The sequence below is a fragment of the Acomys minous genome (genome assembly GCF_964271855.1).
Source record: "Acomys minous genome assembly, chromosome: 17".
Classification (NCBI taxonomy): domain Eukaryota; kingdom Metazoa; phylum Chordata; class Mammalia; order Rodentia; family Muridae; genus Acomys; species Acomys minous.
Genome location: NC_140500.1, coordinates 7,634,862 through 7,652,465, shown reverse-complemented (window position 1 = coordinate 7,652,465; position 17,604 = coordinate 7,634,862). Strand labels below are relative to the sequence as shown.

The window sequence follows — 17,604 nt, the reverse complement described above, 5'->3', positions numbered from 1 at the left end:
CTAGGTGTCAGAAATGTCTATCATGCAGATGTTTGCAAACCAAGGCACTGGATTCTATAAAATACTCCCCGTCCTTGACTGTACAAAATAGTGGAGGTGAAAAGGCTGCCTCTCAACCTGGCTCTTCTTTCTTATTTGTTCAGTGGGTCCACCCATCAGATGGACAAACGGAAGTGCAACACAGCCACATGCGCCACACAACGCCTGGCAAACTTTTTGGTCCGTTCCAGCAACAACCTTGGTCCTGTCCTCCCACCAACCAACGTGGGATCGAACACATATGGCAAAAGGAATGTAGCCAAGGTTCCGAACAAAGAATCCTTAGGTTTCTTACTCCTTTAGAGTCAACACACTTCTGCACCTCTCATTGCTTCATGTATAAATACTCTGGTGATTCCCTGAATAATTTAACAGTGCCTTTTTAAAATTTCCAGTGTGAATGCACAACAATGTGCCCATGCTTACTGACTGTGTGTAAATTCTCATTCTAAGAATTGCTTTAAACTGAGTGCTGATCAAGGTCAGGATAAAGACAACGCCTCTAAATACTACATGTTCTTGTAACTTTGTGATTCAAGTTTAACAATAAAGGAGACCATAAGAGTGTGAAACTTGACAAATCATTAATATCTAGTAGTAAATTTCTGATTCTGAGTTTTGAAAAAGCAAATATACTGTTCAGATGCATTTCAAAATAAATTAGCAAAAAATCTTGTTCTGATTTAATTAAAATATTTTTTAAAATTCTATTCTTTGTTGTGCTTGCTAGTAGTAAGAGACTAGTTTAAAGGATAAGAGTGGTTTGTGTCCACAAGGGGTTTATTGTATTTTTTTTCTAAAGAGAGTTTTAACAATGTGTCTATGACTTTATTCTGTCAAAGAAGCTTTCAGCAAACATCAACCATATTTGTATCCAACATATTTCAAAGGAGTCCTGTCTTCTATTCTTCTTGTCTTCAGCTAAGAGATCACAGGTGTGTGGAAACCAAGTTGTTAAGTCAACTTATTCTCTTGGCTAAGGCATGGAAGTTTCTAGAACAACATTATGCCTCTGTAAGTCAGTGTTACAATCTACATGTTTTCCCCTGACTGTAAATTGGAACCATCAGAAAGAACATTAATGCACACAAATGTCTATAATACTAATATATATTTTTAATGGGGCCTCACTGTGGTACCCTGACGGTCCCGGAACTCACTATGTAGACTAGACTGGCCTCAGGCTCAGAAATCTGCCTGCCTCTGCATCCCAAATGCTGTGATTAAAGGTGCAATCCATGACATTTGTCACTGTTTCTTTAAAAAACAGTAATTTATCACTGGGAGGTGGTGGCTCGTGTCTTTAATCCCAGCACTTGGTAGGTAAAGGCAGGAGGATCTCTGAGTTTTGAGGCCAGCCTGGTCTACAAAGCAAGTTCCAGGACAGCCAAGGCTACACAGAGAAACTCTTTAAAAACCAAAAAAAGAGAAAAGCAATAATATTTGTATTTATTCTTTTAGTATTTCATACACATAGGTAGTATATTATGGTAACATTTATTCCTTCATTTCCCCCACCAGTATCCCTGGACTCTATAGTATGTCTCACTCACTCCCAATTTATGTCCTTTTTTTTTTCTCTAAAGGAACTTAATTTGGACTTCTAAAAATTAAATTAAAAAGTAAAGCAGAGATCTCATTCTTAGTGAGAATCTGACTTACAGACATGATGTGAACATTGGAATTCCCTTCATGAAGTGTGTCTTGCATTACCAAATTTTGTGTGCGTGTGTGTGTGTGTGTGTGTGTGTGTGTGTGTGTACTATTGCTGTTGGTTTTTTGTATTAGTATTAGAATGTGACTGTTATTAGTTGTATGTTGAAATGAACATTATATATATACATATATATATGTATATACATACATACACATTTATATATTCCTCTATTCCCAGGCCCTTGTGCTTAATGGCTTCATGAAATAAGCAGCTTTGCTCAGGCACAACCTAGCACTGTGATGCTTCAGCCTCACCAACCTAAGGGAACTCCATTGTCTTTCTTCATAGATGTATAAACTAGGTCATGAATATTTGAAAAAAAAGCAAATGAGAAGGAAATAGAAGGAAAGAGGGAAGAAGGGCTGGAGAGGTGACTCAGCAGTTCTGAGTTGCTGTTCTTACAGAAGACTCAAGTTTGGTTCCAGCACCACATAGGGTAATTCACAACCTGTACCCCAACTCCTGGAGGATATGACCCCCTCTTATGGCCTCCATGGGCACCCTCATTCATGCACACAGACACATATATCCATATATTAAATATACTAAAAACAAATATTTTTTAAAGAAAGTGGTGGTTATAATACTGGGTGCATTTATGACTTCATTTTATGTGTCAGTGTTAGTCCTCGCAAAGCTCTTTGATACTGCACCCTTGTGGAGTGACATCGATGAGCTGACTCATCCACAATGGTGGAGCTAAAAGCAGGAGATCCAGAGCTGCCATGCAGACCCTATGGGCCAGGTAATTTATCTATTTTACATACAAACAGAAATATTTCTCTCCTACTTCTATCTGTGCATTGGAGCTTCTCCCATATAGAGTAGGACCTGAAAAGTCTCTTTTTTAGCCAACCCCTAAGATGACAAACAACAAACTTGGCATTGAGAATAATGGTCTTTGACTCATACATTATGAGAGGGGCTTTTTTAATCTTATATTTTTAGAACCCAAACTGGGAAAAAAAAGTTTGGAAAACTGTAAATCTGACTAACTTAAATACTGTTAACATTGAGAGATTTCACATAGTGTATATTTTTCTTCCAAAAATTCAGTGATTTGACTGCTATGTTGCTATTATTCATGCTATGTAATGTTGAGTGTCAGCCCCCACCATCTGCCTGCTCTGAGGCTGGTTCCCTTCTTTGTTGCTTCCCTAGCCTAAGTAGCCAGGCTTCCAGGGATTCCTCACTCCTCTTCCCATCTCACCACAGGAGTTCTGGGATGACAGAAGCTACTGCCCATCTCTACCTGGGTCCTGAGGATTCACACTCAGATCTTCCTGCCTGTGTGTCAAGTGTTTACACACTGAGCCCTCTCTAAAGTACAGTATTCATCCTCCTGCTGAGACTGTTGTTTCTGTCTTTGGTATAACACTGGGGGGGAAAACTTTCTTGATTCAATGAGAACTTTGTAGGGTGAATAAGCCCAGGGTGGTCAACTCCTCAATGGTTTTGCCAAGGCATCTCAGGTCACATGTTCATCTGTATCATGACTGCTACCCTTGGGCATCTGACTTCTGTCTGTTTCATACCTCACACTTGAAATACCTCCAACTTCCCCCCCCCCCCAGCTCCTGTATTCTGGTCACTTTTTTCACCACTGGGATGAGCTCAGTTCTGTTTGCAAATGTGACTCACTGTGTGTGGAAACTCTCCTGGTCCACTCAGTTTCCTCTGAATTCCAAGATATCTCCATTATTTCCAACATCAGTTTGCTCCAACATTCCCTCAGTGACAGACAACTGTTTATGGAACTTACTTTTACAGCTGATACTGTCATGGTGATTATGATTGCAACACGGTTCACAGTGTGTAGCTCATATGTTGGCCGTTATGCTCCGTTGTTATCTCTCTGTCCCACAGACTTCCTAAAGTTAGAGCTGGGTGAGCGCTGCCTATAATCCTCACAATACTTAAGCTCATTATTTTCACAAAATAGGTGTTTTATCCATATAGGTGGAATTACCGTCACCTGTAAATGATGAATGAGTAAATGCACAAAATGGCTTTGGTGTGACTGTCATTTCGCATAGTACAATGAAGTTTTCAAGGGGGTGTCGCTTTTTACATTCTCTTTATTAAGAAAGATAGCAGTACCTTCCTCACACAGTTTTAATAAAGAATGAGGCTAAAAATAAAGTACCTGGTCTGTTCTTTGTGTTTAATTAGTCATGGCTGTTTTAGCCATGATGAGTGTTCCTAAGCAAAGGGTCAGGTACTTTGGTATTATGGAGGGTACTTCTGTTGTTGACTATCAGAGCTTGAGAAGTGAGAAAGAGGAACGCGATAAAGGTCGGCAGCATTATTGGATGTAGAACAATGTTGGAGAATGTCTCAAAGATAAACAGAGAGAGAAGTAGAAAGGCAATAATCCACCCTCAACACCACCAGATCTCTCCCTGCTCCGAGAGCCCAGTGACACAAAGAACTCTGCACTGCACAAACGCATCTAGAATTACAAAACCCTGACAGACCCATACAAGATCCAGGCTCTGCAAACCCACCTTCTTCCCTGTAAGAACATTCTTGCTGTTCTCTAGAACAAAGGCTAGGACCTCTAAGGAGCGCTGTGAAAATCCTGATTACAAGCAGATTAGAGGAGGCGGGTCTAAAATTCTCAAAGGGCAGAGCTTAAGTTGGCAGAAATGTTACCACATGCCTTAGTCACTTCTTGCTGTGGTTAAGTATCCTGACATAAGACACTTGAAGGCGAATGTGTTTATTTTGGTTTGAGAGCACAGTCAACTTGCCCGCTGTACTCTGCTGTGGTGGGAAAGTCAAGCAGGAGCTGGAAGCAGCACCACAGAGCTGGTGCTCTGCTCCCTTTCTTCGCCTCTCAAGACTAGGATCCCATTGTCACTGAGGTTTCGATTGCAGTGGTGAAATGAAGGCCAAGAGCAACTAGGGGAGGAAAGGGTTTGCTTCAATTATTCTTCTGCATCACAATCTGTCACTGAAAGAAGTCAAGGCAGGAACTTGGAGGCAGGAGCTGATGCAGAGGCCATGGAGGAGTGCTGCTTATCAGCTTGCTGCTCTTGCTCAGCCGACTTTCTTATAACACCTGGACCACCAGCCAGCGCCACACACACCATGCTGCCCCCTCCCCATCAATGACTAATTAAGAAAATGCTGTATGGTGACACACGACTTGTAATCGCAGCACTAGGGGAGGCAGAGGCAGGTAGATCTCTGTGAGTTAGAAGCCAGTCTGGTCTACAAAGTGAGTCCAGGACAGCCAAGGCTACACAGGGAAGTCCTGTCTCTAGGGGAAAAAAGAGAGAGAGGTGGGGAGAAAGAAGAAAAGAAACGAAAAGAAGAGAGAGAGAGAGAGAGAGAGAGAGAGAAAGAAAAGGTTCTCTACAAATGAACAAATGAATGGAACTGAGTGAGGTAACCCAGGCCCAGAAAGATATGCATGGTATATATTCACCTATAAGCAGGTATTAAGCCACATAATACAGGATAACCACACTATAATAGATTTGAGGCCACCCTGGTCTACAAAGCGAGTCCAGGACAGCCAAGGCTACATAGAGAAACCCTGTCTCAAAAAAAAAAAAAAAACAAAAAAACAAAAGAAAAGAAATTAAATAAGGAGTACTCTAGGGAGGATGCTTAATTTTCTTTCTTTTTTTTTTAAGATTTTATTTATTTATCATGTATACAGTGCTCTGCCTGCACATACACCTGCTCGCCAGAAGAGGGCACCAGATCTCATAATAGATGGTTGTGAGCTACCATGTCGTTGCTGGGAATTGAACTCAGGACCTCTGAAAGACCAGACAGTGTGCTCTTAACCTCTGAGCCATCTCTCCAGTCCCGGGAGGATGCTTAGTTTTCATTCAGAAGGACAAGTAGAATAGACACCAGAAGCAGTTGAAGAGAAGGAACAGGAAGGGAGCCTACCATAGAGGTCCTCTGAAAGACTCCACCCAGCAAGGCATCCAAGCATATGCTGGGACACACAGTCAAACTTTGGGGTGGATCTCAGGGAGTCTTATGGAAGAGTTGGGGAACAGAAGGACCTGAAGGTGGCAGGAAATCCACACGGAGACCAATGGAGCCAACAAAATCCTGGCAGAGGAGAGGCATGCTCCAGAGACTGATGCACCAGGCAAGAACCATGTACACTGAGGACCTAGCCCCCCTGCTCAGATGTTGTCCATAGGCAGCACAGTCTCCTTGTGGGTCCCATAATATGGGGACAAGGGTTTACTTCGACATGGACTCTGGTCCCCACATGTTGATCACTTCTCCCGGGCGAGGAAGCCTTGCCTGGCCACAGAGGAAGAGGATACATTTGAGACTTGATAAGCTGAGATCAGATGTTAGGGGAGGAGCCCCCCCCCCTTCCTGAGAACTTGGGGAAGAAAGGAGAGGGTATGAGGGAGGGAGAGTGGGAGCAGGAGGTGACAAGGGAGGGGCTGCAATCAGGATGAAAAGTGAACAAATTGCCAGGCGGTGGTGGCACATGCCTTTAATCCCAACACTCGGGCGGCAGAGGCCGGCAGATCTCTGTGAGTTCAAAGTCAGCCTGGTCTACAAAGCAAGTCCAAGACAGCCAAGACTATACAGAGAAACCTGTCTTGAAAAAAAAGTGAAAAATTAAAAAATAAAATAAAATAAAATGCCCTATAGCTGGATCTTATGGATCCATTTTCTTAATTATGGTTTCATCCTTTCAGATGACTCTTGATTATGTCAAGGTGATATAAAAACCTAACCTATACACCAACTGAGGGATTTGGAAGGGCCTTCCCACTTCAATTAATCTAAGCAAGATAATCTCTGACAAGCAAGTGGAGGCTTAGCTCCCAGATCATTCTAGATCTTGTTAACAATTGAGACTTTCACACCACAGACATAACAAACTGTTAGCAAATAAAGCTTATTTTAAATTAACTCCATGAATAGGAATTATAGAAAGGGAAAGTAAGTTCAGTGTGTGTGTGTGTGTGTGTTTCAATAGATAGATAGATAGATAGATAGATAGATAGATAGATAGATAGATAGATAAATGTGTAGATAGACAGACAGATGTATTTAAATCCGGGTTCTATATAGGATAGGAATCATGTGGTGAGTCCTATAACTGGGAAATTGTTGAAATTCATTCAGTGTTGGACACAATGATTTGCACCTGTTACCCCAACACTTAGGAGGCTGAGGTGAGGGATTGTTCAAGGCTGGCCTGAGTTCTCCAGAAATACCTGTCTCAAAACCAAACCAAGGGATTGGCCTGGAGGGGTGAAGATTCATTCTTAATATATAGATGAGCTTTAAAATCCCAGAGTCTCTAACAAAAAACCAAATCTCTGTCAGGGAAACTCCTACCAAGTACTAATTGATGTTAGTTAGCAACTAGCTAACAGGGCCCTAAGGGAGCAGACAAGCTAAAAGATGGAAGAAAGAGTCATGTGAGCTGAAAGGCCAAGGAGGAAGCACTAGAGAAAGGCACCAAGGAGTCCTGGCCACTTCCCGGTGCCTCTGCACGGGCTCCGGCGCGTATTCACAGCCATGTTCGTTCACATGAATAGGAATGACCCAGATTCAAATCCTCTCTCCACTTTGAAGATCTAGATGGCTAACCTTGAGGGTTGAGTGCAGGTTACATACAGAGCCAGGATTTGAATGTGGGTCGTGCCTATTCAGCCTTTCAGTTTCCATATAGATCGAAGTTCCCTCCCTCCACTCCTCCCCGCCCTACCTTCCCACCATCTTACCTCTTTGCCTGCCCCCACCTGCCTCCTTTTTCTCAGTGAAGGAAGCTCCCCTTCTTCCCCCTTTCGCCCCGCCCCCATGTGCTAGGCCCCACCCCCACCCCTGCCACTTCATGTCACATCAGGACTAAGCATGTCTTCTTTCACTGAGGCTGGACAAGACTGGCCAGCTAAGGGAAAGTGTTGGCAAAGTGTTCTTGTGGACTGTGTACAGTCTACCCTTGTTCATTCTGGATCAATCCAGACATTGCATTGTGATATTTGTTCTAAGTATCTCCAGTTTCAAGTCTGTATAGTGTGCCACCATTTACTCTCTGTGTTGTCAATAAAACAAACTAGCCAATGCCGAACAATTAGCAGAGAGTAGGGTGGGACATCCTGACTGAATGATGGGAAGAGAAAGGAGAAGATGGAGCAGGAGTAGAGACTGAGAAAGGTCTAGAGAAATGAACCAGGCCTAGGAGATGATTTAAAAGTAAGTATAATGTGAGAAATCTGAATGCAAAGAAACTACACTAGCATGGAGCTTTAGGATGGAATAATTATTGCGCAGCATTGTGCTATTGGCTAATTAAATAAATCCTGGTCTCTCTGTATGATTATTTGGGTATAAAGCTGGTTAAAGAATAACCACTGATATCACTAAAATAACAATTCAATATTAAATATTAATAATCATTCAACAAGTAAGTGAACCAACAGCAGACAATTGTATCCATGTCAGTGACAGGCCCTGCTCCAGTTGCTGAGGGACCCACATGAAGACCGAGCTGCCCATCATCGCCACACTAGGTCCAGTCCATGCATGCACTTAGGCTGGTGATTCAGTCTCTGTGAGCCCCCATGGGCCTAGTTTAGTTGACTCTGTTGGTCTTCTTGTGGAGTTCTTGGAAGTTGATTTATTTAGATGGCTCAGAGGTTAAGAGCACTGACTGCTCTTCCAGAGGTCCTGAGTTCAATTCCCAGCACCCACATGGTGGATCTCAACCATCTATAATGTGATCTAATGCCTTCTTCTGTCATGGAGGCAGAGCACTGTATACATAATAAATAAATAAATTTTTTTTAAAAAGTTGTCCTTGGGGAAGTGGTCACATATCGGGCACCAGAGTTCATGTCAGAGTCAGTCCCCGCTCTCCACACAACTGTGGATAATGTCCTGTCCCTTGGCTAGATCTGAGCAGGGGTTCAATATTTCCTGCATGCATTGTCCTTGGTTGGTATAGTAGCCTAAACAGACCCCCCCCCAGGTCCAAATCCACTCATCATGATGTTCTTCTTGTAGGTTTCTAGGACCCACTGGATCTTTCTATTTCCCCATTCTCCCATACTTCTCTCACCTAGAGTCCCAATAGGAGGTTTCACATCTATCCCAATCTCGTGATAAGTGAAGACTTTCAGGGAACATGCCTGCTGGGCTAGTGTCCAATTATAAGTGAGTATATACCATGTGAGTTTTTCTAAATCTGAGTTAACTCATTCAGTATGATTATCTCTAGTTCCATCTATTTGCCCACAATTTTCAGGATTTCCTTGTTTTTAATAGCTGAATAGTATTCCATAGTGCAAATGTACCACAGTTTCTTTATCCATTCTTCAACTGGAGGACATTTAGGTGTTTCCAGGTTCTGGCTATTACAAATAAGGCTGCTATGAACATTGGTTGAGCATATGTCCTGATTGTGTGGTGGCCCCCTTCCCCTTGGTGAGGAGGCCTCATGGCACTCAGAGAAAGAATAGGAAGGCTACCAAGATGAGACTTGATAGGCTGTGCCATATGGTAGGGGAGGAGGTCCCCTTCTGTCACAGACCTAGGGGAGCGGAATAGGGTAAAAAAGGGAGGGAGAGAGGAAAGGGAGGAGACAAGCAAGGGGATGACAAGTGAGATGTAATCTGAATAAATTAATTTTAAAAATGGAAAAAAATGTTGTCCTTCTCATCCTGGTTACCCTGTGTGTGAATGTAGCCTCAGAAAAAGCTTTAGGGTATTTTTCTTCTTTATAACCATCCATACACTTTTCTTTCTAGTGGTTTCTATGAATATAATAGGAACTACCCACCATTAAAAACAAATACACACACACACACACACACACACACACACGATAGATAGATAGATAGATAGATAGATAGATAGATAGATAGATAATTTAAAAAAACAACAACAACAAAAACCAAGGTCTCTGGCTTGATCTCATAAGTAGGCAAGGCTGCCTGGCTAGCTAGCCCAGGATCCACACAGCCCCACTTCCCTACCACCCATATGACAAAGCCACACCACCATTTTTGGCTCCTTTTACATTGACTCTGAGGACCAAACTCAGGTCCTCCTGTTTGCAAGGTGAGCACATTGCCGCCTGAACTGCCTCTCCAGACGCAGAGAGGTCAGAACGAATGCAGTGAACACTCAGTGTTCTTAGTAGAAAATGAAAAATAGTCTAACAGTGTCTGGGCCCCTCTTTGCATGAATATATCTTATTCTCTTATGGAAACATAGGAAAAAGTTATTATAACAGAATCAAGGCCATATTCATGAAAGTGCATAATATTCAAATATTATATAACCGTACCAATTAGCTTCATTTAGCACCAAGAATTACAGACTAGAGACCAAAAGGATACAAACAGAAATGACATGTCACTAGGACATTTTAAAAAGACACCCACACAGAGATGGAAGACTTCCTCTGAGCATTCCACAGCATTACCTCAGATATTGTTTAAGAGTTTTATAGAAGCTAGATGTGGTGCTACATGCCTTTAACCCCAGAATTTAGGGAGGCAGAGGCAGGTGATTGCTGTGAGGTGGGGTTTTTTTGTTTTTTGGTTTTTGGTTTTTGGTTTTTTGGGGTTTTTTGTTTGTTTGTTTTGGTTTGGTTTTTTTTTGTTTTGTTTTGTTGTTGTTGTTGTTTTTTGTTTTCTCAGTGTAGCCTTGACTGGGCTGGACTCACTTTGTAGTCCAGGCTGGCCTCGAACTCACAGTGATCCACTTGCCTCTGCCTCCCAAGTGCTGGGATTACAGGTGTGCACCACCATGCCCGGCTGATTGCTGTGAGTTTGAGGCCAGTCTGGTCTCCAAAGTGAGTCCAGGACAGCTAAAGATACATACATACACACATACATACATACATACATACATACATACATACATACATAATGTATATCTATATGTATGTGTATATATATGTATATATATGCATGGGTATATATATGTAATATGTCCGGTTTCCAAGTTATTGTCACTTTATTTTATTTTATACATAGAAATATACAAACTTTAAATTCATTCTATACTATCTGGAGAAAGAATGAAAATTTGTATAAGAGACTTATCAAGACAAGGACTCACTTCAGTAGTTTTCAACTTACATGTTCTTACCTCTTCCTCCCATGTCTGAGTTACAGGAAACAGTTGCTATGCCTATCGTTAAAATGTTAGCAGTATATTTATAGTTGAATTGCAAGGACAGATGCCTTGAACAAACGGGATTCCGGGAGTGATGTCAGCAGGTAGCTTTAACCATCTCTCTCCAACACGTTATAGGGCTATTTCTCTGCCCGATTCTAAGGCTGATCTCATACCAGCCTTACTGGTTTCTTTTGACCTCCAAGGGATGAAGAGGAACACAGTGAAGAGAAATGGCTCAATGAGGAAGAGCACTGGCTGCTTTTGCAGAGGACCTGAGTTTAGTTCACAGCACCAACATACACATGCAGCTCACAACCCTCTGCCACTCCAAATCCGGAAGACTCTCTTCAAACTCCAACACGTACACAGTGTACATAAACTCATGCAAGCACACACACAGGCATGTAAAAATAAAATAAAAGGAAAATTTTTTAATTTCAGATTACCTAGTTTTCCCCATCCATTTGCTATCATCACCTAATGCCCCTTCCTCCCTTGTTGAACAAAGCAACTCCATCAACTCCACAGCTGCAACCTGCAGGGGAGGGTTTGGTGAAATAGATGTGTTGTCCCTGTCTGCTTGACTAGGGCCAATATTGAAATCTGGCTTTTATTTACGGTAGCACGAGCAGGATCTTCGAAGATCTCAGCCCTCCTTCCTTACCTCTAGGGAAAATGCATCATCCCTGGCTGCCACACATGATGTCTCCTGCAGCTGTAAGCTAAACAACTTGAGCGTTTTCTCTTGAGGTTTCATCACTATACCAAACAGCCCAGACCTTATCTAAAATAGCCTCAAACTCCCAACCATTAGCTGCCTGGCCTTGACTAGACTAGGGCTCCTTCTTAACTATGGATCCTGTTCATGAGGCTGGAGAGTGCTCATCAGTTAAGAGTGCTTATATAGAAGGCCGAGGTATGATTCTCAGTACCCACATGGTAACTCACAAATATCTGTAACTCCAGCCCTAGATGATCCAACATCCTCACCTAGCATCTACGCTCATTGCACACATATGGTACATAGGCATGCAAGTGGGCAAAACACCCATCAACATAAAATAAGCAAACAAGTAAAATCTTTAACATAGATATGATTCTTCACTTCACCTGATGGCTGCATCATCCATATCCATTGTTAAAGATGATTCTTTGAATCCCAGGATGGACTCAAATGAACTAGAGTTTAAACTTCTGTCTATTGGTATTTACTGACAGTTTTGTTTTATGCATATGTGAATTTTGCCTGCAGGCACGTCTGTGCACCATGTGCATGCAGTGTCCGTAGAAGCCAGAAGAGAGTATTGGTCCCCTGTAACTGGAGTTACAGATGATTATAAGCCCCCAGGTACTGCTGGAAACCAAACCCTGTCCTCTGGGAAGGTGCCTATGGAAAAGTAAACTTAAAGTCACGCTTTCTGGGAGCAAGACACACAGCCCAACTCTCTCCCTAAAACTTTCCCATCCGCTTAAACACAGGAATCTTACATCATTCATTCATTCATTCGTTTGTTTGTTTGTTTGTTCGTTCATTCGTTCATTGATTCGCATGTGTACGCTTCTAGGTAGAGGACCAAAGACAATTCACAGTAATTCAGATTTTACTTACACCATGTAGATGTCAGAGATCAAGCTCAGATCCTCAAGGTTGGCAGCAAAATGGCTTTTCCAGGGAGACATCTTGTCCAGCCCCACAAAACCCATTCTTCTCCCCTTGCTTTGTCAACTCACTGATAGTCTAGAACCCTATGCTCTAACTAAGGTATGTGAATATTTAGGACCCACAATGTTTCTGATACAGGCATTAATAAGTTTAAGGAAATTCATTGTCACTTTCCGCTAAACAAAAACACAAAAGAAGTTTACAATGTACCCACATTTTAGACGTCCCGTTTGTCTTTCTTTCCAATCTCCTCTTTCACACTTTCTTCTCCCACATTTCAGGTGAAAGGCTTACCTGTCACATCCCATAATGTTTATTCATCCCTTCTCCCTCATCAAAGCATTCACTCCGCCTCTTCCTCAAGGAGCAGCCCGTGAGGCCAGGCTTCCTGTGTGTGTCTTATGTAATAAGGGCCAAATTACTTTTGCTTTGTAGTTAATATTCCTACAGGGGACTTCATTGCATTCTTAAAAGCGTAATATCTGCTTATAGAAGCAACGCAAATGTGCTCAAAAGCCTTGAAGTGGCATCGCCCAAAACCTCAGGAATGCTGTTGCCTTTAAGTCTGACTACTCCTGCTCAGAGAATTTAAAAATCTCTAATTGTATTAAGCACTATTGAACAATGAAGGAAACTTCTAACCAGTCTATATACAAACGTTCTCCAAAAGGTATTTCCAGCCCATCTTAAATTTGTATTGAAGCATCTCAGGGACACTCAGATATTTTTTTTTATTTAAATGTCGTCAGAGGTAAATACATCTCTCCTTAACTTACTAGGGAGCAAGAAAGTCCCATGTTAGTCACTACCCAACTGATTATTTGGTTAGAGTGGTGTCATATACGTGGGAGAGGTACAATCGGTGAGTCTTTCATAAACCTAGATAATATGTTTCAAAATATTTCTCCAAAATCAACAAAGGGATGATTCTCGTGACCAAATAACAAACTCTCCTGTGAATTTTGATTGTTTTCAATAAAGTTGGAGAAAATTAGCATTCATCAGTTATCTTTGATAGTTTAGCAATATATATGTGTATATATATATACACACACACAGCTATGAAGAATCCAAGTGAACAGGGTTTATGGAGCATGCCTGTAGTTCCAGCATTGCAGGAGGCAGGAACAGGAGGACTACTGCCCGTTTAAGCCTGGCTTGGTCTACAAGAAGCATTGAAAATGAGCCATTTATCTTTCAGGGACAACAGAACCTTCTGTAAGCCACGTAACTGATTAGCGCTGCAGTGATTGAGGGGAGGTTAGAATGTTGCTGGTCCAGCGACAGATTATCTTGGGCCATTTTTATTTTCTTCTTTTAAAGATTTATTTATTATTTATACAGTATTCTGCCTGCATCTGAGCCAGCAGGCCAGAAGAGGGTACCAGATCACATTATAGATGGTTGTAAGTCACCGGGTGGTTGCTAGGAATTGAACTCAGGATCTTTGGAAGAACAGCCAGTGCTCTTAACCTCTGAGCCATCTCTCCAGCCCCCATTTTTATTTTCTTAATAGCCTCTTAATGCAACCTTTTGTTGCTGGCCTGGCGGCTTTATGTCCTTTGGATAAATTATTTGTAATGTACAAACCACCAGATTTACAGTCAACCAAAAAGCTAGAGATACTGCCAGAAGACATCCAGGCCTGCAGCAGAGATGTCTCTACTTGGTTTTATTCCTCCTACCTAGTGTTTCCACCAATATATTTGCAAAATGGCTTGATTTTGTTCTGCTACCATAAATTGTTTCCTCATTGGAGCATGGACTTCTGGGTAGCCTAAGTCTGACTTTGTGAGCCATGGTCACTCATGTTTGGCTCCAGACCAAACCATCCTTTATCCATCCTGAGATAAAAATTTGATTTTGCGTCAATAATTTTAATCAGTAAGTCTAAACCAGCATGACTCATGGCGATCTTCACAGAGAAAAACTGAGTCATAAATTTCCAGAAGTGGTGAACTATTTCTTCTACAGACAAGGCCATGTTCAAAAGCCAGGGACAAAAGCTTTAGGAAGCTCTGGAGCAGATCCAACCCATGAGCACATCTACAAGAGTCTTCTCCCAATTTCTGGTCAGCCTGGTGATGTAGCTAAGCAAAGCATGAATTGTGACTTTGTTGGATATTGGTCTGCTGTGGTTTGATGCTAATTACCACTTGCTGTTTCTGTGCTCCGCCTGTACCTTGCCTAACAGCCTAACCTGATTGACCAATAAAAGGCCATCACACCTGGGCAGGGCAAATGGAATCAGTATGGCTAAGTTTCCAGGGCTTGGAGAGACAACATCTGGGAAGGAGGAGAGGAGAGGAGAAGAAGGCTGAGCCATGGGTTAGGTGGAGAAGCATACGGCGGGCATGGATGGAGACTAGGCCCAGATGATGATAATTAGCAAGTATTCGGGATTGTGGATGGGAGGTAGCTTGATAGAAATTATTAGAAGTAGATGGTATGGAATTGGGCAGGTATCCCATACCTGCCTACTATAGGAGGTAGTTTAGGGGATTAATATCTGCCCTGACCCAGGTTAACTAAGGCTATTTTAAAATATAACAAATATCTGTGTCTTGATTGATTGCTAGCAGGTTAGAAAATACTGATGTAATAATAATTATAGGCCTGATAATGTTTATTATTAGGCCATACTAGTAAAATAACTGCAACATGACTTGCACACATGTGGTCCATGCACCACACGCATACACTCATGCAGAGACACACAGAATGATAAATAAATAAATGTATTTGAAAATAAACTGAAATAAGTTTAAAAGTTAAGTCAAAGAATAAACATGTCATATTTGCCTATGAATACAAAAAAAAAAAAAAGATGGTAGGTACTGTCAAGTGAAATCCAAAATCAAGGCCCTGATCCAATTAAAACAGTAGGGCCTTGAGCATAAATAAAGACAAGCAGGCTGCTGGCACAAAACTGAATCCAACCAGAACCAGTATCAATGGGAGTGCAATATGTAACAAGAGTTCAACAAGGAAAGCAAAGCTTATTAACAAATAACTTTGATCATATATCCAGATACCTCCCCCCCCCCCCAGCCCCGGCAAAAACAGTAGAGAGATGGTTCTGGCAAATACCATACTCAAAAACGTAAAAGGTAAGAGATTGGAGGCTTTAATGAAAAATATCAAATTGCAAAAACATTAAGGAAATGTTAATCTGAAGAAAAACAACTTTAAAAAATTTTTGAAGAGGGACACAAAAACCAACCAACCAAACAAACAAATAATATGAGACAGTGTGCATGTATTTCATAATAATCCAGTAATACACAGGCTTAGAAACACTATAAATAGAGCAAAAATGATGTCATGAGAAAATGTTAGAAACGTATATGAAAAACAAATATGGGGAAAAAGTAACTCCTATAAATGGGAAAGAAAAACATGGAGAAATGACCAAAGTATGGCTTTTAAAGGGGTTGTTAGGTGCTAAGGAAATATGTCCAAGACAATATACGTCCTGGTTTTACACAGTAAACAAAGGAAATGAAAAGATGCCAATACCCAGTGGCCGAGTGGTAGACCTGTGAACTGCAGGACACCAGGCCTCTGTGATTTCACTTTGGGAGGTCCACCTGTTGTCACCTAAAGGCTAAGCATGGTTTAGATGTGCATGCTGACACAAACGCCTTTCCATAATGCAGCCTTAAATGAAGACAGCACAAATCCTGAATACCAGATTGTCTCAGATTCATAAGCGAAAGGGTGAACATGGCTATACATGTGTTCTTCATGAATACAGAAAGATGGACGAAGATAAATAGCAACTGACTGTGCTTCGGTGTTTATTTGTTTGTAAAGACTGTTCTTATCTGATGCCCTCTTCTGACATGCAGGTGTACATGCAGATAGAGCACTCATGCGTAAAATAAATAAATAAATAAATAAATAAATAAATAAATAAATAAATCTTTTTTTAAAAGACTTCTTGCTTTTTAATTTTCAGCAGAAATGCCCATAAAGTGTATGTGTGCGTGAGTGAGAGTGTGTGTCTGTGTGTGACTGTTAGCAGTGTGTGTGGACACTAGGAAGATGATTGCTCTGGGTTGGGACTTGAAGGGTCGGGGACAAGAACCGATGGAGAAAGCAAGGCATATCAGAATTGGAAAGGCTGACCCAGAAGAAGCAGTCAGAGGAAGAGAGGCCTTTCAGGCCTCTGACAGAGCAGAAAGGAACAACACTCCAGAGACTCAGACGTACGTCCTGTCCTCCAAACCACCTGTAACTCCACACTGACAAAGCCCAGGCACACTACACTGCATGTCGGGATAAGCAATCGTGTTGCATGGGATAAATCCCGAACTAAATACAGGTGCTGTGGCTGTTGATGATCTAAATGCCAAATGTTAGAAAACTTAAATTTAAATCAGAATCTTAAATTCATAATTTAGGATTAAATCTGCCTCGTTCTGCCAAGCAAGAGTTGCTGGGTTACACTCACAGCAAGCCGGGGAAACGGGGAAATGAGTGACTTTTACCTGAGCGTTCTTCACCGGTTCCATTGACAGGTGCGTCTGCTCTGTAAGCTCCTCGCTGATGCTGTCATAAGTCACCTACTGAGAGACTGGCGGGAGAGACACAGTGCAGAGTGTAGGCAGGAGCCTGCTCTCCCTTGGGAAAGCAGGGGGTATATAAAGGGATCTTTGTTTACATAACTTTTAATCCTTTGTTAAAGTTTTTTGGTTCTGAGAGTTGCATAAAACTGGTTATAATCTTGGAAACAGATTCCAAGATTAGCCACTTGGAGCCTGAGGCGCCTCCTTCCTGGTGTCGTTGGTTTCAAACAGTTAACTCCTCAGTGGCCTTGGCTCTGCTTGCAACATCTTGTCAAAGGACCACGGAAAACTCCCTCAAAGTTACTTCGTGTGACTGGTGCTCAGATATTTTTTTTCCTGATTAAGGAGCCTTTACCAAGCCTCCTGCGCATTTATGGTTGCCTGCTTCATGACTTCAGATGTGCATGGAGGGACTGGGGAGATTGATCAATCAGAAAAGTGTGGCATGATACCAGCTACCAGATTTCTGTGTGTCCATCAGT

The 17,604-nt window shown here is 41.8% G+C and overlaps 2 protein-coding genes across 2 annotated transcripts in view; one reads left to right on the top strand and one right to left on the bottom strand.

Moving 5' to 3' along the window:
• The window catches only part of IAPP (islet amyloid polypeptide), a gene marked incomplete at its 5' end in the record, with an annotated part of 432,665 nt that extends 431,993 nt beyond the window's left edge, over positions 1–672 (top strand). The window contains one exon of the mRNA XM_084766284.1: positions 144–672. Coding sequence (XP_084622410.1) covers positions 144–342 — 199 coding nt within the window. The 3' untranslated portion in view covers positions 343–672. The remainder of the gene's footprint in view (positions 1–143) is intronic.
• SLCO1A2 (solute carrier organic anion transporter family member 1A2) overlaps positions 1–17,276 on the bottom strand; it is an 82,850-nt gene extending 65,574 nt beyond the window's left edge. Inside the window, exon 1 of the mRNA XM_084766285.1 lies at positions 17,045–17,276. The gene's annotated coding sequence lies outside the window, so the exon portion shown is untranslated. The remainder of the gene's footprint in view (positions 1–17,044) is intronic.
• Between the last annotated feature and the right edge of the window lie 328 nt (positions 17,277–17,604).